Genomic DNA, 25,346 nt, shown 5'->3' with positions numbered 1-25,346 from the left:
TGTTAATTAGTTATCCACATCACCTAGACTTTCATAGTGGTCATAGTTCCTTTTGTTATGAATTTATTTTATTGTTCTGAACTTTTGAAAGAAAAATAAAAGCTTGGATTTTAATCTGGTGCCTTGATAATGAAAGCAATAACAAGTCTGTATATGAAAATACCCAGCATATTTGGGTCTAAAGATATTAGTAATTTTCCAGATAAAATGGCTTCTGTGTTTATTCTGACAGTTTCATAGCATCAGTCCCTCATCAGAGCATCTTTCTTGAATTTTGGCCTTTTTTCCCCTCTATGATGATGCTTGGTATTTTCTTTGTATATTCCTGATGGTTTCTTCTGTTTTCCTAACTGACACTTCTCTAGCCTGTAATATGTACCCACAGGCTGGATTCTTGGATCTTTTTGTTCCAGGTCTTAGAGATTTCATATAATCTCATTTTCATCTATTATCTCTATGTGGACCACACTCATATTTATGTCTTCAGTCCTGGTCCACCCTGCAGACTCCTTTCTCACTCCTGTCTCCAGTGTTTATTTCATTTCAGGTGTTTTTTTTGTTTGTTTTTTTTTTTTGGCTTTCATCTCAAATCAGCATGTCCCAAACTGATCACTTCCCAAAAAGTCAATTTCCTTGTTTCTGGTGAAATAGGCCAATGGAACTCTTAATAATTTAGATTGATTTATTCAGAAGAATTTTCTCAGCATCTACTGTATCAGACATCATGCTTTGTGCCTATATTCAAATCTTATGCTTCTATAATGTCACCCATAAGTGTCTGTGTTGTTTTCAATTTGTCTTTACCAGTTATTTCATGCTTGTATTTTTTTAGTTTTTTAGTATCTCCTGCCAGGTGAACCCCTACTTATCCAATAAGACCAACTGAAAAGTCACCACTTCTGTGTTGTGAATTGACTTGTGTAACCCCAAAATATGTGTTTAAATCTTAAACCTTGATACCTCTAAATGACTGTAATTGGAAATAAAGTCTTTGCAGATGCAGTCAAGACAGGGTCATACCAGATGAGGGTGGGCCTTAATCCAGTGATTGGTGTCTTATAAAAAGAGGGAGATTTAGACATGGAGATACAGAAAGTAGAGAGCCTAGTGACAATGAAGGCAAAGACTGAAATGATACAGCCACAAGCCAAGAAAATCCAAAGGTTGTTGGTACATACCAGGGACCAATGAAGAGGCACAGAACAGATTTCTCTTTAAGAGCCTCTAGAGCAGTGATCCCCAGTCTTTTTGGTACCAGGGACCAGTTTCATGAAAAACAATTTTTTCCACGGACTGGGGTGGCAGGGGATTGTTGCAAAATGATTCTCATAAGGAGCTTGCAATCTCACTCACTCACATGCACAGTTCACAGTAGGGTTCGTGATCCTATGAGAATTTGGTGCTGCGAGTGATGGGGAGCAGCTGTAAATACAGATGAAACTTCACTCACTTGCCTGCCCACCATTCACTTCCTGCTGTGTGGCCCCGTTCCTAACAGACCATTAAGCAGTACTGGTCCATAGCCCCAGGGGTTGGGGACCCCTGCTCTAGAGGAACTAACCCTGAGCACACCTTGATTGGCCTCCAGAACTGTGAGAAAAGAAACTTCTACTGTTTTAAGCCCCAGTTTATGGTAATTTGTTACAGCAGCCCTAGCAAACTAAGATACTCTGTGAAGCCATTTATAATCTCCCTAAAGTTAATCAGTTCTTTTTTGGTTCCATAACACTCAGCACTTATTTCCATCATCATGTTTTTTTGTTGTTGTTATTTCCCTGTGGGCTTGTTGAGGGTTGGGGTGTAGTGGGGTAGTTCTAATCATCCTGGGTACTTTACACTTTGCATACTGCTCAATAAATGCCTAATGAATGAAAAAAGTGATGACCTTGCCTCTTGCCAATAATTACAGCTATCATTTATTGGGCACCAATAGCCTGTATTGGGCACCATGTCAGTAATTTACATTGGTGTTCCAACTACAGCATGCTTATCTCAACTGAGTGTCTTACTGTTCAGTCTAATTCTAACACTCACTGCTAGAGTTAGCGTGGACCCCACAAGTTAAGGTCAAAGGCCTTCATTTCTGACACTAATTACCCAGAGTTAATATAGGTCCTTTAAGTTAAGGGCTCAGTCCTGCATGACTTCAGATGCCAGTTGCAAGTCTCAGGTATCCCCAAGCTGCCTGTTCTTCTGCCTATTTGGCTATGTATTTGAGGATTCCCAGAATCCATGCTTTGTCCCAATTTGATAATTCACTAGAATGACTCACAGAAGTCAGGAAAGTACTATCCTTATGATGACCATTTTATTATAAAGGGAGCAAATGAATAGTAAGATGAAGAGGTGAACAGCATGACAAGGTCTGGAAGAGTCCTGAGCTTCCTTGCTGCCTCCAGGTGTACCATCCTCCCAGCTACATGGGTCCTTTCATCAACCAGCAAGCTCCCAGAGCCTCACTGCTTCAGAGTTTATATCTAGGGTTTTGTCACATAAGTATGATTGGTTAAATCATCAACCACTTGGTTGAATTCAAGATCTATGAGGGTGTGGCTGAAAGTTCCAAGTCTCTAATCACATGCTAGGTCTTTCCGGAATGGCCACCCCCTTCCTTGCAACTATCTCAAGGCTCATTGTAAGCCACCTTGTGAATTAGCATACATTCAGATATGGAGGAAATGGGGTCTCTGTGAATAACAACAGATACTCTGATCAGAAATTCCAAGGTTTCTTGAAACTCTGTGCCAAGAACCGGTAACAAAAAACAAAATACATTTCTTATTATACTACACACATATATATGGGCTGGTAAAGAACCTGCATGCAGTGCGGGAGACACATGAGATGTTGAGGGTTCAATCCCTGGGTCAGGAAGATCCCCTGGAGGAGGAAAATGGCAACCCACTCCAGTGTTCGTGCCTGGAGAATCCCATTGACAGAGGAGCCTGACTGGGTCCAGTCCATGAGGTCGCAAAGAGTAGGACAGGACTGAGTGACTAAGCACTCGCACAATAAGTATTCACACAAAGACTCCTTAAAGTAGGTATCAATGCCATCTGCACCTTACAGATGAGGAAACTGAGACTTAACCTCAAAGCTGTGCTGCCTCTAGCCCAGCTTTCTCCCAATCCAGTTTATTTCCAAATTAATCTCCCTTAAACAGAGATTTCATCACATTACTTCCTTAGTGACTTTCAATGACATACTAACATTTTATTATTCAAGTTTCTTTAAAGTCTGTTTCAGGGTGGTTGTGTTTATTTTTACCTTGGGCCATTCTTAATGCTTGCTTTTCCTGCCTCCTGACATTCTCCCCATTCCTCAGTAGTTATCAGATCCTACCTATTTTGCTTCAGTGAGGGAGGGGCAGTAAAGCACCTGCTATCAAAGAGCTGAATGCTTTCTCTATGTTGTCTCCAACTTAACATATGTTAATACTCCAGCAACACAGTTTAAGTGTTCTAATTCTTAGCTTAATGGCAGAAAAACTCTGTGCCTGGAGATGTAAGTTTGGGTTGCTTGAAAGTTAGTGAGTGAGTGAGCTAGGATTCAGACTCAAATTTATTTAGCTCTAAAAGCCCATGCTCTTTTTCTGTAATTCCTGAAATTTGTGAACCTCTACTGTTCTGGCCCCTAAACTTGAGTCAAAGATAAAACTCTATAAAAAAAAAAATTGAAGATAGTAGTAGTGTAAGTCCCTACTTCCTTCAATGTCAATTGCCAAAGATTATTTAGAAGCCAAAAAAAGAAAAAAATGTTCTCAATCTAGGAATAAGGATAGAATTATTACAGGGAATAATCTAGAAGAGATTTTAGCTTGGAGTTGATAGAACAAAGAGATGAAAAGGAGGGGAGAAAGATGAATAGACAGAAAGAAGAGCAAAGATGCAAGAAGAGGAGAGATGCAGATAGGTCTTTAAAACCACTGAAATTTCTTTTTTTTTAATTTTATTATTTGTTTACTTTTTAAAATTTAATTGGAGGCTAATTACTTTACAATATTGTAGTGGTTTTTGCCACACATTGACATGAATCAGCCACGGGTGTACATGTGTTCCTCATCCTGAATCCCCCTCCCACCTCCCTCCCCATCCCATCCCTCAGGGTCATCCCAGTGTACCGACCCTCAGCACCCTGTCTCATGCATCGAACTTGGACTGGCGATCTGTTTCACATATGATAATATACATGATTCAATGCTATTCTCTCAAATCATCCTACCCTCGCCTTCTCCCACAGAGTTCAAAAGTCTGTTCTTTACATCTGTGTCTCTTTTGCTGTCTCATATATAGGGTCATTGTTACCATCTTTCTAAATTCCATATATATATGCATTAATATACTGTATTGGTGTTTGTCTTTCTGACTTACTTCACTCTATATAATAGGCTCCAGTTTCATCCACCTCATTAGAACTGATTCAAATGCATTCTTTTTAATAGCTGAGTAGTATTCCATTGTGTATATGTACCACAGCTTTCTTATCCATTCGTCTGCCGATGGACATCTAGGTTGCTTCCATGTCCTGGCTGTTATAAACAGTGCTGCGATGAACATTGGGGTACATGTGTCTCTTTCAATTCTGAATAAAACCACTGAAATTTCTTTAGTGACTTTATTACAAAGTACTTCTCTTAAAATTGCAGCTTTAAAGAAATAAAGGATCCTGAGTTACTGGATTTCATATCTGTAAGTAAATGCTTTATTTTCATAACTATCTTATCTAGTATAATACACAGAGCAGTACACAAACTCTTAGTATAAGCAGCTGGCTATTATCACAAGAAAACAAGTGTAATCAGCCAGAAAGTAGAATATTATCTTATTTAGACTGAGAGGTAGCAAATAACTTTTTCCCACTTTTTAAAATACAATTTAAAATTTTAGTATAATACACAGAGCAGTACACAAACCCTTAGTATAAGCAGCTTGCTATTATCACAATAAAACATGTGTAATCAGCCAGAAAGTAGAATATTATCAGAATTCCAGAAGTCCTTCTAAGTGCTGAGTCATAGACCTTGTTGTGTATGTTCAGCTTTGGTAGACACTGGCAGTTTTCCAAAGTGGTTTCTCTGTTACAGTGGCACTCGCAAAGCCAGCAACATAATATGTGGGGCCCAGTGCAGAATAAACATGTGGGGCCCCTTGTTTCAAATGCAGGGAGAAGTCCCATTAAAAGTGCTAAAACACAAAGCCTTTTCATTTCTTTTGCAGTTTCTTGACTTGCCATGATTTTTTAACTTGCTATTTAATGCCATTTTAAGTAAAGATATCATTTAAAGTTATTAGCATAAATTTTACTATTGATCATTTTTTACAAAGAATTTTTATGATTACTATTTATTTATTTTTGGCTGCATGAGGCCTTTGGGGCTGTGAGCAGGCTTTTTCCTAGTTTTGGTGAGCAGGGGCTACTCTCTAGTTGCTGTGTGGGAGCTTGGGCTTCTCATTGCAGTGGCTTCTCTTGTTGCCAAACAAGGGATATAAGGTATGGGCTTCAGCTGTTGTGGCACATGGGGGCTTACTTGCCTCTTGAACCTGTGTCTCCTACATTGGCAGGCAGGTTCTTAACCACTGGACCACCAGGGAAGTCCCTACCACTGATCTTTATATTGTGCAATGCCAGTTTTAAATGCAAACTGATGTAAGAAATGACCTAAATTACATAATTTGTATTTCATAGCTTGAACATGCAGATGACACCACCCTTATGGCAGAAAGTGAACAAGAACTAAAGAGCCTCTTGATGAAAGTTAAAGAGGAGAATGAAAAAGTTGGCTTAAAGCTCAACATTCAGAAAACTAAGATCATGGCATCTGGTCCCATCACTTCATGGCAAATAGATGGGGAACCAGTGGAAACAATGGCTGACTTTGTCTTTCTGGGCTCCAAAATCACTGCAGATGGTGACTGCAGCCATGAAATTAAAAGACCTTCCTTTTAATTAAAAGACCTTTCCTTCCTTGGAAGGAAAGTTATGACCAACCTAGACAGCATATTCAAAAGCAAAGACATTACTTTGCCAACAAAGGTCCATCTAGTCAAGGCTATGGTTTTTCCAGTAGTCATGTATAGATGTTAGAGTTGGACTATAAAGCAAGCTGAGTACCAAAGAATTGATGCTTTTGAACCATGGTGTTGGAGAAAACTCTTGAGAGTCCCTTGGACTACAAGGAGATCCAACCAGTGCATCCTAAAGGAGATCAGTCCTGGGTGTTCATTGGAAGGACTGATGTTGCAGCTGAAATACTTTGGCCACCTGATGCGAAGAACTGACTCATTTGAAAAGACCCCGATGCTGGGAAAGACTGACGGCAATAGGAGAAGGGGTCGACAGAGGATGAGATGGTTGGATGGCATCACTGACTCGATGGACATGGGTTTGGGTAGACTCTGGGAGTTGGTGATGGACAGGGAGGCCTGGCGTGTTCATGGGGTCACAAAGAGTTGGACACGACTGAGCGACTGAACTGAACTGAACATGCTTATGTATTTCACTCTCTACCTTCTGTTTATGGATAAGGATGGACTAAAAGGAAAAAAAATTATGGTTGTGAGAATAAGCATCTTTATACGTTTATTAGTGTGTGTGTGTGTGTCTATTTTTCTATTGACTGCCTGTCTCTCTTTTATTTCTTGATTTGTAACAATTGTTTTTATATTCTGGAAAGGAGCATTATGTACATTCCATGGGTAGTAAATATCTTCTCCCATTCTATGACTTCCTTTTTATTCTCTTATTGTGTACTTTGACTACTATAAAGTTCTTCATTTTAATATAGTTTGTCAATTTTCTCCTTTGGGGTTAACTGCTAGCTTATACTGGAGAAGGCGATGGCACGCCACTCCGGTACTCTCGCCTGGAGAATCCCATGGACAGAGGAGCCTGGTAGGCTGCAGTCCATGGGGTCGCTAAGAGTCTGATATGACTGAGCGACTTCACTTTCACTTTTCACTTTCATGCATTGGAGAAGGAAATGGCAACCCACTCCAGTGTTCTTGCCTGGAGAATCCCAGGGACGGCGGAGCCTGGTGGGCTGCCGTCTGTGGGGTCGCACAGAGTCGGACACGACTGACGTGACTTAGCAGCATCAGCTAGTTTATACATGGTTTCAGAAATCTTTTCTTTACTCAGATCATAAAGATATTCTCCTATATATCATCTTCTCAAAGCTTTATTGTTTTGTCTTTCACATTTAGGTCCCAAATCCATCTGAAATTTCCTTTTTTTGTAATTGGTAAGAAGTAGGAGATCAAACTTGGCTAATGCTACTTTTAGTCAATAAGACAGTGGATTCCCAGTCCAATCTGGTTAGTTCTATATACTAAATCCTATTATGACTTGATAGTAAAATGAGTAATGTGTTTTTGAAATGTTTGTAAAATCATAAAAAGATAAGTTTTTTGCTTGTCATTATGAAAAAGAGGTTAGTTCTTTAGACAAAAGCTTCCAATAAAGTCAAATTTAAGAATTTAATTTCAGAATAGATAATTCCACAACTATTCTGAGTTCTACTTGCTAAGTCTTTTGCATGTTATGATTAAAGTGAGGATGGCAAATGTAGGTGGATCAAAGTAAAGTGTTAGTCGCTGAGTCGTGTCCGACTCTTTTGCAACCCCGTGGACTATAGCTCGCCAGGCTCCTCTGTCCGTGGGATCAAAGTAAATTTGTTAAAAAAAATCCAGGGGATCCTGGGATATTACTCTGAGTATATCTACAGGTTGTCTTTGTAGTGGAATAACAGCAATACCATGAATATTCACTTTGATCCATCGTGTTTGCCATCATTTCTTTCATTAGTAGAGCGCAACATCCTCTTCCCTGCCTGTGGTCATGACTCTCTCCAAAAGTCTACATTTGGCATATAGTGATCTGGCCTTTATTGTGCCTCATTCTTTGCAATCTGTGCCCTTACTCCACCTGAGCTCTGCCCCTTGTGCCCTTACTGCTTTGCAGATGTTGGTCCCTTGAGAACCTACCTATATTACTCCACTCTTCTCTGGTTGGCTCTGCTCATGTCTGCCAGCATTAAGCATTATCTCATTCAGAAAGCTGGGTTTTTAGAAAGTGATCGATAATTTTAGGGATTGTTATTGAAAATGAAGTGAAGGTCACTCAGTCGTGTCTGACTCTTTGTGACTGTATAGTCCATAGGCATTCTCCAGGTCATAACACTGGAGTGGGTAGACTTTCCCTTCTCCAGGGGATCTTCCCAACCCAGGGATTGAACCCAGGTGTCCCATATTGCAGGCAGATTCTTTACCAGCTGAGCCACAAGGGAAGCCCATCATTGAAAGTAGTATAATTAAAACCAACTGTACTTCAATAAAAATAAGGTAGGGACTTCTCTGGTGGTCCAGTGGTTAAGATTCTGAACTTCAATGCAGAGGGCTTGGGTTTGATCCCTGGTCAGGGAACTAGCTCTCACATGCTGAAACCACAAGTTCACATGCTGCAACTAGGACCTGGTGCTGCCAAATAAATAAATATTTTTTAAAAAATAATAATTTAATGAAAAGTATCTCCTCAGTGTGATTATTGCCACAGTAAATGAATGAGATGGGGGCTTCCCTGGTGGCTCAATGGTAAAGAATCAACCTGCCTATGCAGGAGACACGGGTTTGAGCCATTCCTGGGTCGGGAAGATCCCCTGGAGAAGGAAATGGCACCCCACTCCGGTATTCTTGCCTGGGAAATCCCATGGACAGAGGAGCCTGGCGGGCTACAGTCCATGGGGTCGCAAAGAGCAACTAAACAACAACAAGAAAGAATGAGATGGGTATTTGTTGAACGGAAGGATGAAAGTGGACTTCATTTTTATCACTTTTAGCAACTTCTCTTGGTCAGAGGATTTAAGAAACTTGTGGAGGAAAATCTGAGAAAACCTTCATTTCAGATGACACTGAAAATGTAACTCATTTTCTCTCCCACCCTAACATGAAGCAAACTCCTTTTTCCAGCCTAACTGAAGCATTTTAAAAAGCAGAGACATTACTTTGCCAACAAAGGTCCGTCTAGTCAAGGCTACGGTTTTTCCAGTGGTCATGTATGGATGTAAGAGTTGGACTACAAAGAAAGCTGAGCTCTGAAGAATTGATGCTTTTGAACGGTGGTGTTGGACTCTTGAGAGTCCCTTGGACTGCAAGGAGGTCCAACCAGTCCATCCTAAAGGAAATCAGTCCTGAATATTCTTTGAAGGACTGATGTTGAAGCTGAAACTCCAATACTTTGGCCACCTGATGCCAAGAACTAATTCGTTGGAAAAGACCCTGATGCTGGGGAAAATTGAGGGCAGGAGAAGGGGACGACAGAGGATGAGATGGTTGGATGGCATCACTGACTCAGTGGACATGGGTTTGGATAAACTCCGGGAGTTGGTGATGGACAGGGAGGCCTGGCGTGCTGCAGTCCATGGGGTCGCAAACAGTCGGACACGACTGAGCGACTGAAGGGAACTGAACTAACTGAATGTTCGAGGCTACCTCATCGATTGGTTGGGGCTTGGCTCGGGCGCGGCCGCTCGGCTAGTTGGGGCTGGATCGCTTCCTCAGGAAGTGGAAGGCCTGAGGCCGTTGTGGTGGCGTCGTCAATTCAGCTCCGCGGGGGCCCTGGGGGGGAGGGGGTGCTGTGCGGACATGGCGGACCTTGACCCCCGCTACCCCTGCTCTTCCATCGAGGACGACTTCAACTATGGCAGCTGCGTGGCCTCCGCCAGCGTGCACATCCGAATGGGTACGTCGCCGGGTCCCTCCCGGCCGCCCCTTGTCGGTCCCGCGGCGTCGCCGGCCTCTGGGGGCTGGTTTCCGGCTTCTGAGGCGAGCATCCTCCGCGACCAGGCCCTGGAGATACCGCAGATCTCTTGGGGACAGCCTTCCCTCCTCCTTCCGGTCCCCCTGGCTGGGAAGAAGAGCTTTCTCCCTCCGCCGGGGCTGAGAGGGAGAGGCGAGGTGGCTCCCCAGCTGTACGCCCAGAGACCTGAAACTGAGTCCATCCTATAGTCTTCGGTGGAGAAGAGGTTGAAAACCTCACTAGCTTAAATTTGGCATCTTTCAGTTAAGAGAAACTTGGGTTATTTTTTTCCGTGAAAGTAAGTTTATTATATGATCATTGTGACGTATATCTGAATGGAAAATGAAAGCGAAGTCGCTCAGTCGTATCTGACTCTTTGCGATCCCATGGACTGGAGTCTACCAGGCTTCTCTGACCATGGGATTTTCCAGGCAAGAGTACTGGAGTGGGTTGCCATTTCCTTCTCCAGGGGATTTTCCTGACCCAGGGATCGAACCCAGGTCTCCTGCATTGCAGGCTGTGTTTTTGATATAAGGGCTGATTCTGTGTCCTCGTCTGTCTTTGCAGTTTCTATGTCCTGGTATGAGGCTGTGTTCACCCATCTGGAAGCCCTGCATACCCCGTACTATTGGGGTTTAATGGTGGCTTCCTCACGAAAGCGTGATTGATTACCTGCATTTTCAGCCCTTCTCTCTTCTCAGGAGAAACGGGTGTGGGGCTGAAAATTCTAAGCTTTAGATATATATTTAGAAAATTATAATCATGGCTCCTTTCTTGGTAACAGCTCTCATCCAGGAATTCACCCAGTGTGATCTCAGTAGAACAAAAGACACTCCTATCAGGAAATTACCAGTAAGGAACCCTGTGTCATGGTCATTGGACCTGTGACTAAGCTGACTGCATCTGTAGTTTAAAATGGTATCTGGTCTGTCAAAATTTTTTACAAATTAAAAGGTAAAACAGAAATGCCCCCCTCTATTTTTTAAGCAAATTAACCTGGCTGATCTAACTAGTGTCTTAAGGTGAGCAACTGTGACTTCCAAAACTTCTTTCCTCACTGCCTTTACATGAAGGAAAATGGGGTTGTTTTGAAAAGGTAATACGTATATCTTCTGGAAAATACTTTTGGAATATTATATATTTAAATAGGCTTATTGGTAGAAAACAACAAATTATGAAGCTACAGAAAAATGATGTGAGAATGAAAGCTGAGTACAATCTCTACCTTGAGCACTTTTATAGTACCATTAAGTTAGTTTATATAATTAGTTGTTACATATGTAATATACATAGTCTATTAAACTAATCTGTTTTAGCAGTCTACTATATTTGTATTTTTGAAACACTAAGACATACTGTTTTATACTAAGAAGCACAATGTTATAATTATTTCTTACATTTCTCCAACTTTGTATTTTTATTTAATGTATCATACTGAAAAATAGCAGTACATATATTTATAGCTTTATCATATTATTTTTAACTATGGTGATCATCTATAATATGTATGTTCCATAATTTAATCATCCTTTCTTGATGGGTATTTAGATTGTTACTTTTCATTCCTTTTATTCCTTCAAATAGAGCTTTAGGGGCCATTCTTCCATATGGTTGTGAATTTCTCCAATTATTGTTCTATAAATTTTTAGCAGTGAAATTATAGATCCAGAGAATATGTGCATTTAAAATTTGGTGTCATCAGCTACCCAGGAAACACCTGTTGACTCTCCAGCAAACAATACATGAGGGTACCTTCTACTGCACTCTCACCAGCACTGAGATCATCAAACTTCTTAGTATCTGGCAATCTGGTAGATCAGGGATTAGCAAACATTTTCTCCAAAGGGCCAGATAGTAAATATTTTCAGCTTTGTGGAGTCATAATAAAGGACTCTGTGGCACAGTTACAAAATTCTGCCATTGTCATGCAAAAGAAGCTATACAATTACAATTAGTCACTCAGTTGTATCTGACTCTTTGCAACCCCATGGATTGTAGCTTGCCAGGCCCCTCTGTCCATGGAATTATCCAGGCAAAAAAAGAAGCTATAGAGGACACAGAAATGGCTGTGACTGTGCCCAGGAACAGAGAAGGCAATGGCACCCCACTCCAGTACTCTTGCCTGGAAAATCCCATGGACGGAGGAGCCTGGTAGGCTGCAGTCCATGTGGTTGCTAGGAGTCGGACATGACTGAGCAACTTCACTTGCACTTTTCACTTTCATGCATAGGAGAAGGAAATGGCAACCCACTCCAGTGTTCTTGCCTGGAGAATCCCAGGGATGGGGGAGCCTGGTGGGCTGCCGTCTATGGGGTCGCACAGAGTTGGACACGACTGAAGTGACTTAGCAGCAGCAGTGCCCAGGAAAACTTTCTTATAAAATCAGGTGATGTGCTGGGTTTGGCCCTTAGCCATAGTTTACTGCCTCTTGTTGTGGGTAAAAAAATGTAATCTTGTTTTAATCTACATTTTTTTAGCCAGGTGAGTGAAGGTGAGCATTTTTCTTTTGTTTTATACAACTTTATTGGGCTCCCTGCTGATATTAAGGATATAGCAGTAACCAGATAATATTTGAGTCCTCTAGATTTATTATTTGTGTGGAGTAGTAAGGGAGATAGGCCCTAAAGAGTTAAGCAAATAAATAGACTACTAGCAGGGTTTAACTCTCTGAAGAAAAGAAACAGTGATGAAATAGACACTAGAGCCTAGAATAGTAGCTTAGTAGCTATTTTAGTTAAGGAATGGTCAGGGAAAGAACTTTTAAAGGAGATGGCAGTTGTGTTGTTGAGAAGGAGCTAGCTAGGTTGTATTCGTTATCTATTGCTTTATTAAAAATTATTCCAAATTTTAGAAGCTTAAAACAACAGTTATTACTTCACAGTTTCTGAGAATCAGAAATCTGGGATAGGCGTAGCTAGGTGGTTCTGGCTCAGGGTGTCTTAGGAGAGTCCACTCAAGATGTGGGCTGGGACTGCTGTCATCTGAAGACTTCACTGGGTTGAAGATCTGCTTCCTGGAAACCCCACTCATGCAGATGTTGATACAAGGTGTTAATTCCTTGCCATGTGACCTTCTCCATTGGCTGCTTGAGCATCATGGCGTGGTAGCTGACTTCTCAAGAGCATGCAACCCAGGAGAGACCATTAAAGAAGCTACCGTGTCTTTTATGACCTAGTTATGATAATCACGGGCTTCCCAGTTGGCTCAGTGGTAAAGAATCCCTCTGCCAGTGCAGGAGATACAGGAGGTACAGGTTCAAGCCCTGGGTCCAAAAGATCCTCTGGAGAAGGAAATGGCAACCCACTCCAGAATTCTGTTCTGAGAAAGCCCACGGACAGAGGAGCCCGGTGGGCTGCAGTCTATGGGGTCACAAAGAGGCGGACATGACTGAGCACGCATGCACATGTCATGTAGGGCTTGCTGCTGCTGCTGCTAAGTCGCTTCAGTCGTGTCCGACTCTGTGCGACCCTATAGACGGCAGCTCACCAGGCTCCCCCGTCCCTGGGATTCTCCAGGCAAGAACACTGGAGTGGGCTGCCATTTTCTTCTCCAGTGCATGAAAATGAAGTCGTGTCCGACTCTTAGGCCCCATAAAAACTTTAAAATTTTATTGTAAGCAGAAGGGAAAGCATTAAAAGTATTTAAGCAGGCAGTCACATGATACAGATTACTCTACAAAAAGATGGCTGTCAACAGCTGTGGGACTATAGGTGGGACCAGTGAAAGCATGCAGACCAGTTAGAAGGCTACTATAACAGTGCAGGTGCTAGATCATAAGACTGACTGGAAGTGTAGCAAAGGAGACCAAAGAGGTGGATGACTTCCACTTTGCAAGTAGAAGCTACAGTAGTTGTTGATGGATTGGGAAGAGGGGAATCAGAGGTGACTCCTACATTTTTGGCTTGGGGGAGGTTGGTGCTGGTTACAGATTGGGTAGAAATGAAAAGTTCATGTTTCAGCCTGTCAAGTTTGAGTAGAAAGGGGAGAAGTGGAAGCAGAAAGCTGAAAAGTAGAAAGGCAGAAATAGGACTCAAAAAAAAACCCAACAAACAACAACTGAAAGATTGCAGTTTGACTTGTTTTCTTATCAGATCTTTTATTTTTTTCTGTGGGTGTATGTATATCTTTTGCCACTTTTTATATTAATTATTCAAAATGGGTGTCACATGTTACTTTTTGTGGGATTTGATTTAACTTCTATTTTTAAAGAGTATAGAGGACTTCCCTGGGCATCCAGTGGTTGAAAGTCCATGTTGAAATGCAGGGGACACCAGTTTGATCCTGATCCAGGAAGATTCCACATGCCAAGGAACAACTAAAGCCTGTGTGCCACAACTATTGAGCTACTGAAGGCCGTGTGCCCTAGAGAGTAGCCACTGCAGTGAGAAGCCCATGCAACTAGAGAGTAGCCCCCACTCACTGCAAATAGAGAAAAGCCCTTGCAGCAGTGTACACCCAGCACAACCAAAAAATAAATAAATAATCTTATATTTTAAAAAAGATGTAATGGGAGGGCCTTTAAGGATTAAATCTTTATGAACATTCTCTTATTCTTATATTTATTTTACTACTTGATATTTGGCAGACATGCCATCAAAGCACTTCATCATTCCTTGAGGAATGAGGTCTTTAGTAGGAATTTTTTTCAAAGAGAACATTTATCGCATGCATATTGTCATGAGAGTCAAGAGACAGTACCATATCTTTTGTTGGGTAAAAATCATTCCACAGTGTTGTTCTTGCCTAAGAACAGTGCTCTATGGAAATTATGTGGCTCCATTATTGTGTCAGAATAACACCTTTTCTCTGGAAAAATTTACTTTTCATTAATTCAGTATAAGTTTATTTAAAATCAAATAAAATTTAATGAGTATTTATTCTGTGCCAAGGGCTTCCCAGATGGCTCAGAGGAAAAGAATCCACCTGCCAATGCAGGAGATGCATGAGATGTGAGTTTGATCCCTGGGTTGGGACAATCCCCTGGAGAAGGAAATGGCAACCCACTCCAGTATTCTTGGTTGGAAAATCCCACAGACAGAGGGGCCTGGCGGACTGTAGTCCACAGGGTCACAGAGAGTTGAACCAGAGTTAGCGATTAAACAATATTCTGTGCCATCCCCTGGCAGAGTGGTAGGGACTCATGCTGAGTCGTGTCCTAAAATGGGAAGCTTAAAATGAATATTATTATCCCATTATTAGGGAGCTCTTTAGTCTTCATAGTCTAATAGTGAAGGACAAGTAGACATCACTATAAAATAAAGCGTTTAGAAGTCTGTTTAGGGTCCTTCAGGAATATGAGGAACTCTTTGTGACCCTGTGGACTGTAGCCCACCAGCCTCCTCACTCTGGGATTCTGAAGGCAAGAATACTGGAGTGGGTTGCCATGCCCTTCTGCAGGAGATCTTCCTGACTCAGGGATCGAACCCATGTCTCTTACATCTTCTGCATTAGCAGGTGTGTTCTTTACCACTAGCGCCACCTGGGAAGTCTTCTATGTATCAGAAGACTTATTTTTAGATCATTGCGCTTTGGAGTTGATTTATGGATGTTGGTAATAAGAATGTTGGTAATAACATATTTTGAAAGTCAGAATTTCTTATATAGAAACTAGAGGCAAAGGTACTAGAAGTGAGAAATAAAAATAGGTGAGTGAAAGTAAGTTTATATATTATTTGCCTTTTATGGAGAAGCTTCATTTTAGGGAAACATTTGCACCGCTTGGAAATTAAGATTTCTTTTTAAATTTTATATCTAACCATATGCTTTTTATTCCTGCTTTTCACTTTCAAGATAACTTCGTTATTTAAAGCATGTTCTGGTTTTAATCCTTTGCTTTGTTGTATGTTGCACAAATATGGATTTGATGGTTTCGTTTTATTTTGATGGAAACATTTGTATTCTGGCCCATTAACTTAATTTTTTTAAGCTCATGCTTCCTGGAGTATAGTTAACAAAATTTTTTATTTTCTGGGAGGCTTTTTTTTTTTTAAGTTTTAGTTACAGTTGTGATATTTGGATTAAGATTTAAGAAAGAATTTACATAGTAATTTAATGTGTCTAAGAAGAAACCTGATTTTGCTGTACTCTGATAAATGCTTAAGAAAATAGTCATGTGTAACTTTTTTCTCTTTTCAGCCTTTCTAAGAAAAGTCTACAGCATCCTTTCTCTCCAAGTTCTCTTAACTACAGTGACATCAGCATTTTTTTTATACTTTGATTCTATACGGACATTTGTACATGAAAGGTAAGGTAATGACATGATTCAGAATCGTTTTCAGCCACTGCATGTGACTCAAAAGGCATAAGATGAGCAAGGTAGTGGGTTTTTTCTTCTATTAACTTTTGAGGTTATAATGTAAAAAGGATTGATTAACTCTTGTAAATAAATTTTTACAAGAAAAATAATCTACAATATGGTATTTACCGCTAACATTTTTAGCTTGGTTTCATAGAGTTAACCCCTCATCTCCATTAAGAATTTTTATTGAATGTAATTTTTTGAGTGTGTCTTTATTAGACTTATGCCCTGTCCCCAAAGCCCAAGACAGTGCTTGAAAAGTTAAATTTACCTTAGTGTCAGTTCACAGCTAAGAAAATTTCACTGAAAACCTTTCAGAGGAGTTCCATATGGTTCTTCCCTAATTTGTTTAAGATTTGACCTCCAAAATAATTATTTCCATGGGTAAGAGTAATTAATATAGACTTTATATTAAAGAAAAGTAAAGAATGAATATTTTCTGATAAGTAGATAATTTCTATCCTCCCTTTACAAAAGGGGAATCTTGAACTATTAGTTTGCTATTTGGAGTAAATTCTTTAAGTTACAGCTATATAGTAAATGCCCTAAAAAAGTAGTTAGGTATAAAATTTGCTTATTATTTAATAGTTTTTATTTATTGAGTTTTAGTTTTTAAAGGCAGTATGCTAATTGAAAAAATTATTCAATATAATAGAAATTCATGACGTAAAAAGGTTACATTTTCCACATTCATAGTGGGAAAGATTCTTTGTCTTCCTGCTCCTTCCCATCTCACAGTCCTCAAATTTTCCCCATGGAAAAATAATATCTTTGGTCAGTTTGGTTTAGATCCTTCCAAATTTTTTTTTCCTGTACTTTCATGAACACATAGAGAAATTTTATTATAAAATTGGATGTTATTTATGGTATTTTTTTAAGTTGAGAATGCTTTTAATTTTTTGTCTTCCAGTCCTGCCTTAATTTTGGTGTTGGCCCTTGGATCCTTGGGTTTGATTTTAGCCTTGACTGTAAACAGACATAAGCATCCCCTTAACCTATACCTGCTTTTTGGATTTGTAAGTACTTTGACAATGTGTTCCCTTAACATTTATTCCTGAATTTTAAATTTATTTATTTGAATGCATATATATATGTAACAGTAGCAGAACCAAATTAATGAGTTTTTAAAAAAATCAAGGCATTACCTTTATGATAATTGTCTATCAGATAAAATCTAACTATAATAAACAATTAAAACAAAGATGTAATTAAGGGGAAAGAGGCTTGAGGTTGAAGCTCAGTATCCCTAATTCTTATTTAGGATATGAGTTCAGCTACTTTTGACATGGCTTAAACAAGATAGCTAATGTCTCTTTCATATAAAAATCTGAATGACTGTTTAGTGAAGTTGTCAGGGGCTCAGACACTGCTATAGTTCAGACATTTCTAAAGTTGCATCGAATAAGAGCTTACTACCATACCTGCATTCTATCTATTTAAAAATGAAAAGAGAAAGGAGAGAGCAAACCTCTTTGCTTCTCAGGGTTGTATGTCTCTCTATTCACATTCTATTGACTAGAATATAGTCACACTATATTCTAGCTTTTAGATCTAGATTCTTGCAGATCTAGCTGCCAGGGAAGCTGAAAACGTAATGCTTAATCTGAATGGGTATATGTTTAGGCAAAATTCTGTTACCAAGAAAGAAAAAAAGAATATTGGGAGACAGTTTCAATACTCTGCCACACCAAGTTCAGTTCAGTCACTCAGTCATGTCCAGCTCTTTGCGATCCCATGAATCACAGCATGCCAGGCCTCCCTGTCCATCACCAACTCCCGGAGTTTACTCAAACTCATGTCCATTGAGTTGGTGATGCCATCCAGCCATCTCATCCTCTGTCATCCCCTTCTCCTCCTGCCCCCAGTCCTTCCCAGCATCAGGGTTTTTTCCAATGAGTCAACTCTTCGCATGAGGTGGCCAAAGTATTGGAGTTTCAGCCTCAGCATCAGTCCTTCCAGTGAACACCCAGGACTGGTAGAACTGGACATGGAACAACAGACTGGTTCCAAATAGGAAAAGGAGTACGTCAAGGCTGTATATTGTCACCCTGCTTATTTAACTTAGATGCAGAGTACATCATGAGAAATGCTGGGCTATAAGAAGCACAAGCTGGAATCAAGATTGCCAGGAGAAATATCAATAACCTCAGATATGCAGATGACACCACCCTTATGTCAGAAAGTGAAGAGGAACTAAAAAGCCTCTTGATGAAAGTGAAAGTGGAGAGTGAAAAAGTTGGCTTAAAACTCATCCTTCAGAAGACTAAGATCATGGCATCTGGTCCCATCACTTCATGGCATATAGGTGGGGAAACAGTGGAAACAGTGTCAGACTTTATTTTTTGGGGCTCCAAAATCACTGCAGATGGTGACTGCAGCCATGAAATTAAAAGACTCTTACTCCTTGGAAGGAAAGTTATGACCAACCTAGACACCATATTGAAAAGCAGAGACATTACTTTGCCTACAAAGGTCTGTCTAGTCAAGGCTATGGTTTTTCCTCTGGTCATGTATGGATGTGAGAGCTGGACTGTGAAGAAAGCTGAGCGCCGAAGAATTGATGCTTTTGAAGTGTGGTGTTGGAGAAGACTCTTGAGAGTCCCTTGGACTGCAAGGAGATGCAACCAGTCCATCCTAAAGGAGACCAGTCCTGCCACACCAAAGTACTATCTAAATATTATATTCTTTCCATGTTTGTTTGTGTGAGGTAGTGAGGTTTTTTAAATGTGCATGTGATTTGCAGTTTCAACTTTATTTACATCATAAAGAGTGAGAAAAATAGAAAATTCTATATTACTTCTAGAATCTCCCTGTTACAGATATGAAAAATCTAGTTGAGTTTAAGGAGTAATGGTATCACAACTGGAATCTGTTCTCATGGAAATACCCTGGTTGTCCTATGGTTGGGACTCATTGCTTTTACTGCTATGGTTGGGGAACTAAGATACCACAAACTGTGCAGCACAGTCAAAAAAAGAAAAGAATCTAAATATTTTCATTTAATACATTGAGGTCTGATTTTTATTATGGTGGGCTTATTATATGTCCCATATACTTCAAAAGGCTGCTCTGAAACTAAAATGAGATCATGGGTATGAAATCACCTTGAATTCCTGGAAATCAGAACATGTACTTAACAGTATAAATTTTACATGCATCTGTGTAATTTCAGTCTCTTTTTCTTAGACACTGTTGGAATCTCTGACCGTGGCCTTCGTTGGTAAGCCATAATTGTGCTTCTGTATATTACAGTAACTTTTTAAAGTGGATAAATCTTTTGGGTAAAAATGTTTGGGGCTAAAGCTTAACATCATGTAATGTCATATTAAAAAATGTGGCATAGAATGAAGAATTCCTAAAATATAAGCAAAAAGTAAATGTTTATATAGTTTTAGCTGAGTTTAGAGGAAGTCGAAAAGAATTAGGAAAACAATAGGAACAGAGAACAATATTCATTTTGTTTATCCAACAAGACAACATCAGATACTTCCCTGGCAATCCAGTGGTTAATCACTCTACCCTTCCACTGCAGAGGATATGGGTTCAGTCCCTGGTCAGGGAACTAAAAATCTCACATGCTGCATAGCTCAGCCAAAAATAAAAAAAGACAACTATAGCTAATCTTTTTTCTTGTTTAAAGGGATCTTAAAAGAACTAATAACATGTTTGGAACCATGCTCTTTCATCACATGAGCTCAGTATCTCAAATTGCCTGCACTGAACTGTACCTTATTATATCCTCATATTTCATCAGAGGGCACTACAAGAAACAGTAGTCATTTCTCTCTTGTATTTTGTGTTAAATATATATAATATTTAAAAGGAAGTATCTGTTATAATTATTTGATGTACCCTATATAATAATATCTCAAGTAAAAAATTTTGTGATTAAAAATAAAAATTCTGATTGTTTCAAAATTATTTATCTGGGATACCAAAAAAGATCAGAATGTACTGTTACTGTCAATAGCGGTAAATTGTGGATCCATATTGTTAATGTATTTTTCTCTTCTTATTTTGTCATTACTGTTTTTAACTTTTTCATGCTAGGTTTTGTTTTGTCTATATGTTTTTTGGTAATTCATCTCTTCTTTTTATAAAAGAATCAGAATATAAATAAATAATCACCACCAAACTAAATAGGGTTGAAATTTCTCAACATGGAAAGGAAGTATTATTAATACTTACTTATTATTAGTGTTATTATCTATTACTTACTACTATGTTATTAAGTCTATCTCTGTCCTCTCTGGCACCCACCATTTGTAAGGGATGTTGGAGAGAGATGGAATCCACCCGAACTTACACTGAAATTTCTGAGAAGAAGCAAAAGTGATTTCATGTTTTATCTTTTCTGCATTCATCTTCTTAACCCTGTATGGGATAAATAAAGTCTAACTACTTAGGAACAGAAGGAACTTGGATAATTTATCCCTCTCAGATTAAAAATTACTTAAATGGATTTGAGTTGAAAACACTCAATTACCTTTAAAGAGGTTATAATTCAGTATTCTGTAAAATGTTGAGCAGTTTTATTACAATTGCTATAGTCAGTCTAGATGGTCATTCTAAAATTTCTGGAGTAAATTCGATATATATCCAGTAAACCCCAATAATGTACTCCAGGATAATGCAGACTTGGATATAAAGCAATTCGTGGTTGGTTTCTATTCCCTACAGTGCTGGTAAATGGCAGACAACCCCAGACAGCCCCAATATTTTTCTTGCCTAGGAATTCCCAGCCAGCCACAGGACTCAGAACCATCACTATTGATTGTTTAAGCCATAGTTGACAGTCACCACAAATGGTGATGAACTGCAGCTGGGATAGAAATGGGTGAAAATCATTTCACCATATTCCCTAAACTCCTAAACCAGCGAGCTCTGTATTATCTTCTAGCCATTTCTTTAACTTCATAATGATGTGATCTCCTTATGTTGTATATTTTGGAGCCTGCTTATTGCACTATGGGTGTGGTTTTACCATACAAGAGTTGAAGACTGAATAAGGAATCTTTTCATAATTGTTTTTATTGGCAAGTAGTATAGGACAAAATAAGGCATTTCTATTATATGACAGAAAAAAAGCTTTTATATTGTTTATATGTATTTTTAATCAATGTTTTGTAATTTTACAGTTACTTTCTATGATGTGTATGTTGTCCTGCAAGCTTTCATACTGACTTGTGCAGTATTTCTTGGTTTGACTGTATATACTTTACAGTCTAAGAGAGATTTCAGCAAATTTGGAGCAGGGTAAGTGATATATTTATCATGGCTATGCTAGATAGATATCTTCACTACTACCTAGTTTTGAGAGAGGTGCTGTACTGTTAGCATTGGATACTTTAAAAATGGAGGTAATGAGAAGTCATCCCTTTGGGTACTAGGGCCCTACTCTCCTGGAGCATACATGATAGGAGATGGAAAGTAGCTTTGAGTTTATTGCTTCGCCTCTATATTGAAAGGGAAGTGAATGCCCTGAAATTTAAGCTTTCTAGAGAGGCTATAGGCTTGCATGCTTTATAAATGGTATGAAATTTACCTGAATTATTTAGATCTTAACATTAACTGTGGGAAATGTTACCATCCACATCTTTGTGGCAAAAGCAAGGTAATTGTGACCCAGGTGCTAAGGAAGCCTGCATGAACTTTAAATTTTTTGATCCATTTTAAGTAACCTGTATCCTTCTTCAAACTAATATAAGGAATGATCCTTTTTATATTATAATGGTACTGTGTTGCCCTCACCTTGGTAAGAATGCATAGAATCTTTCCTAAGCTCACAGTGGCTTTCTTTTGGCACATAATCACCAAACATTTTCTGTTCTTTTTTCCTGTTAAAGCACTAAAAATTTACAAGTAGTCTAGTCTTGCAAAACTTTCTTTCCTCCCCCTTTTTTCCTGGTACTCCAGATAGTGGAGATAGTGAAGGGACTGGGAAGTCTGGTGTGCTGCAGTCCATGGGGTCACAAGGAGTTGGACACAACTTAGCAACTGAACAACAACCAGATTATCAGAAGTCTCTACTGGGATAAAATATTAATTGGTCAGCCAACACTGACAGTTGTGCAGGATGCATAAACAGTTGTATTAGAATGGAGTTTGATTTAAGGGGAAGCTATATATATATATATATATATATATATATATATATATATATATTTTTTTTTTTTTTTTTGCTTCCTGTTTTGCATATGTGTTAGGTTCTGTTCTTCTAGGAAGCAATTAAGTTCTTTGGAAATGGTCTGAATCTTTTGAGGCTTGTTTTTAAGCTCTGTTAGCTGGATCCAGAACAGCTTTTAGTTTAGGGCTAATTTGGCCCCACTCTTGAGATAGTATCCTTCTGAGGATTACTCAAAGCCCCATGTCTCAGGTCTTTCCACTCTACTGGTGTGAATCAAAACTATTCCTGGCTTTAGTGCGTCTGAGGATTTTTCTGCCTGGTTCTCTCTGGTGGTGGTTTCTCCAGACTTTGGTACTTCCTCACAAATATGCATTGATAAGTACTCAGCTAAAGACTGGAAGAGAACCCTCTGCATGCCACCAGAACTCTCTCTATAACTCTTTTTTTCTCTAGAACTTGGACCTTCAAAGTCTACCACTTTAGCTTCTCTGACCTCTGAATTCTTGTCTCTTCAACTCAAGGAAACCACAAAGCTGCATATGGATTCCGGTCCCTGCACTGTGGCCTGGGAACTCTAGCTGGGTCGTTTGTAGAGCTCACCTTCTTTGTTTCCCTTATCTCAGGACTATTGTCCTGTGCTGCTTATTGTTTGAAAACTGTTGTTTCGTATATTTTGTCTCATTTTTATTTAAGGAGGGAGCATAAATTTGGTCAGTGTACTTGTGGCCTGAGGCAGCAGATGTATATTCAGGCTTCCAAGTCTCATAAGATAATAGAACTGACTTCCTAGATGTCCTTGTCATATAATTATATCTTACATATATAATATATAACTTTATTTTATATATAATGAATAATAACTCATAAAATTATAGCAGTGGCAAATTTATGTGCATAAATTAAGTTCTTTAATACATCAGAATAAAACAGAGTGTACATTGGGAACTCTAATGGATATGCGTGTTCACAGAATCATTTGTTATTTGGTTAAAAATGAAATTATGCTTCATTGGTAAATTTATATATTTTTAAGAAGTTTTATAGCTCTTTGAATTAAATGATATTTCTAATGATATTTTGCTTATGTCAGTATTTTCTTTATATTCCAATTGAAACTTTAAAAATCATACTCTTAATTAGTCTCATACACCATAAAAACAAATGTTGAATAGATAGCTGTTCTTTCAATTTCTGGGTATTCTGTAATATTCATTGTAGGTTTAAGAATTCTTACATTTCAGTGATTCTTTGCCAAATATCAGGATGGATTTATTTATTCAGAAAATGCTGAATGAGTTTACAAAGGTTTTTGGTTAGGAACAATATTCTAAATTATTAAAATTTTTGTTTTTATAGACTGTTTGCTGGTTTGTGGATTTTGTGTTTGTCAGGAATCTTGAGGGTAAGTTGTTTTAGAATGATAACTTGAAATACAAATAATCTCAAAAAGCTGTAAGAGACATGTTATGGTAGGACACTTGGTTATAATTATCTGGAACATTTGTATGTAGAATGATTTTAAAATGATATTTTAAAAATCAGGGTCTTATGTTAATATTATTGGTTGAAAGAAAGATGAACAAATGAGTTAAATGAAATAGAAAGAGGTCCTCACTTGCAATTGCTAATCTTCAAGTGGCACATGTAATTCTGAGTAAGAAATAGATTTTAAATAATTTATGTTTGGAATGGTACTATTCAAAGTCAGGTGGATAATTTAATAGAAAGGAGGATATTCATTGGTTCCTCCCTTCACCCATTCATCCAACACAAGTGGACCTGCCCTGCCTTTTTCTACTTTTAACATTTGTATTCAAAGTTGTACAGAATTATTAAATATGTATGTAGAGTATAAGTAACTTAAGTATTCTTAATGCTGTTCTTAAATATAAAACTATTACAATAATCTCTTGCCTTTAGTTGTTTTTTTACAGTGAGACAGTAGAGTTGGTCTTGGCTGCTGGGGGAGCCCTTCTTTTCTGCGGATTCATCATCTATGACACACACTCACTGATGCACAGGCTGTCACCTGAAGAGTATGTATTAGCTGCCATCAACCTCTACTTGGATATCATCAATCTCTTCTTGCACCTGTTACGGGTTTTGGAAGCAGCTAATAAAAAGTGATTGAAAGCAGTATATAGAAACTGATTCCTTAAGTAATAAAGTTTGAGACATAATTGTTAAATACTTTTAAGATCTTATTTGTATGCTGTGTATTATAAAGTATAAATCTCCTTTGACTAGATTTTAATCTTATTTAGAAAGGAAAAAGTACGAAAGATAAATTACAGGGAATTATTCAGTATTACAATAAAATTATATTAAAATGTTAATGACATTTCATTACAGTATGATGCATTAAAAATTAAAAGTGTGCTTAAGTCAGTTATTTTGACATAGAAATTAACGTTCTTAGTTTTTAAAGTACAAGTTTCATTTAAAAATTATAGCAGTATACCAGTGACCAATAAAACTTGAGCAAATTCCTGACAGCATTCATTTGCTAAGGTGCCATAACAAAGTACCACCGATTGCATGGCTTAAATAGAAATTTACTTTCTAAAGTTCTGGAGATTGGAAGTGTGAGGTCAAAGTAGGGTTGATTTCTTCTGAGTTCCCTCTCTTGCCTGAATGATGATCACCTCCCTGTGTCTTCACATGGACTTCTCTCTGTACTTGTCTGTATTCAAATTTCCTCTTATAAGAATACCAGTCATATTGGACTAGGGCCCACCCTAATGACTTCATTTTACTCTAATTACTTCTTTATAAAGATTCTGTCTCCAAATACAGTCACATTCTGAGGTACCAGGAATTGGGACTTTGTATTGGTCCTAATGTTTGCATTCACTAAATAATTTGTTGAAACCTAATGCCCCCTGTGATGCTATGAGGAGGTAGGGCTTTTGGGATGTGCTTAGGTCATGAGGATGGAGTTCTCACGAGTGGGATTAGTGCTCTTTTTTTAAAAGAGAGCCCACAGACACTGCTTACCCTTTCTGCCACATGAGCTGATGATGAAAAGACAGTCTATGAACCAAGAAGAGGACCTTTAAACTAGACACTGAATATGCCTGCACCTTGATCTTGGACTTCCCAGCCTCTAGAACTGTGAGAAGTAAATTT

General features: G+C 38.7%; 1 protein-coding gene across 1 annotated transcript; it reads left to right on the top strand.

Moving 5' to 3' along the window:
- Positions 1 to 9,530: 9,530 nt before the first annotated feature.
- On the top strand, positions 9,531 to 24,407 carry TMBIM4 (transmembrane BAX inhibitor motif containing 4). Its single transcript, XM_055579797.1, has 7 exons — positions 9,531 to 9,735; positions 15,928 to 16,036; positions 17,001 to 17,106; positions 19,277 to 19,310; positions 21,229 to 21,346; positions 23,574 to 23,619; positions 24,138 to 24,407. The coding sequence occupies exons 1-7, from the start codon at positions 9,639 to 9,641 to the stop codon at positions 24,342 to 24,344; spliced, it is 717 nt and encodes a 238-aa protein (XP_055435772.1). The 5' UTR covers positions 9,531 to 9,638; the 3' UTR covers positions 24,345 to 24,407.
- Positions 24,408 to 25,346: the final 939 nt, after the last annotated feature.

The sequence above is a fragment of the Bubalus kerabau genome, chromosome 1, assembly GCF_029407905.1.
Source record: "Bubalus kerabau isolate K-KA32 ecotype Philippines breed swamp buffalo chromosome 1, PCC_UOA_SB_1v2, whole genome shotgun sequence".
In the NCBI taxonomy this organism is placed as follows: domain Eukaryota; kingdom Metazoa; phylum Chordata; class Mammalia; order Artiodactyla; family Bovidae; genus Bubalus; species Bubalus kerabau.
The sequence above is the reverse complement of the archived record's forward strand: the minus strand, read 5'-3'. Positions and strand labels throughout refer to the sequence as shown.

What these genes read in the sequence shown, in the direction of transcription:
- TMBIM4 (XM_055579797.1), top strand. Translation starts at nt 9,639, where the DNA reads ATGGCGGACCTTGACCCCCGCTACCCCTGCTCTTCCATCGAGGACGAC. An exon ending in TTCAGCAAATTTGGAGCAGG is followed by an intron (nt 21,347 to 23,573) that starts GTAAGTGATATA and finishes TTGTTTTTATAG; the next exon opens with ACTGTTTGCTGGTTTGTGGA. An exon ending in GTTTGTCAGGAATCTTGAGG is followed by an intron (nt 23,620 to 24,137) that starts GTAAGTTGTTTT and finishes TCTTGCCTTTAG; the next exon opens with TTGTTTTTTTACAGTGAGAC.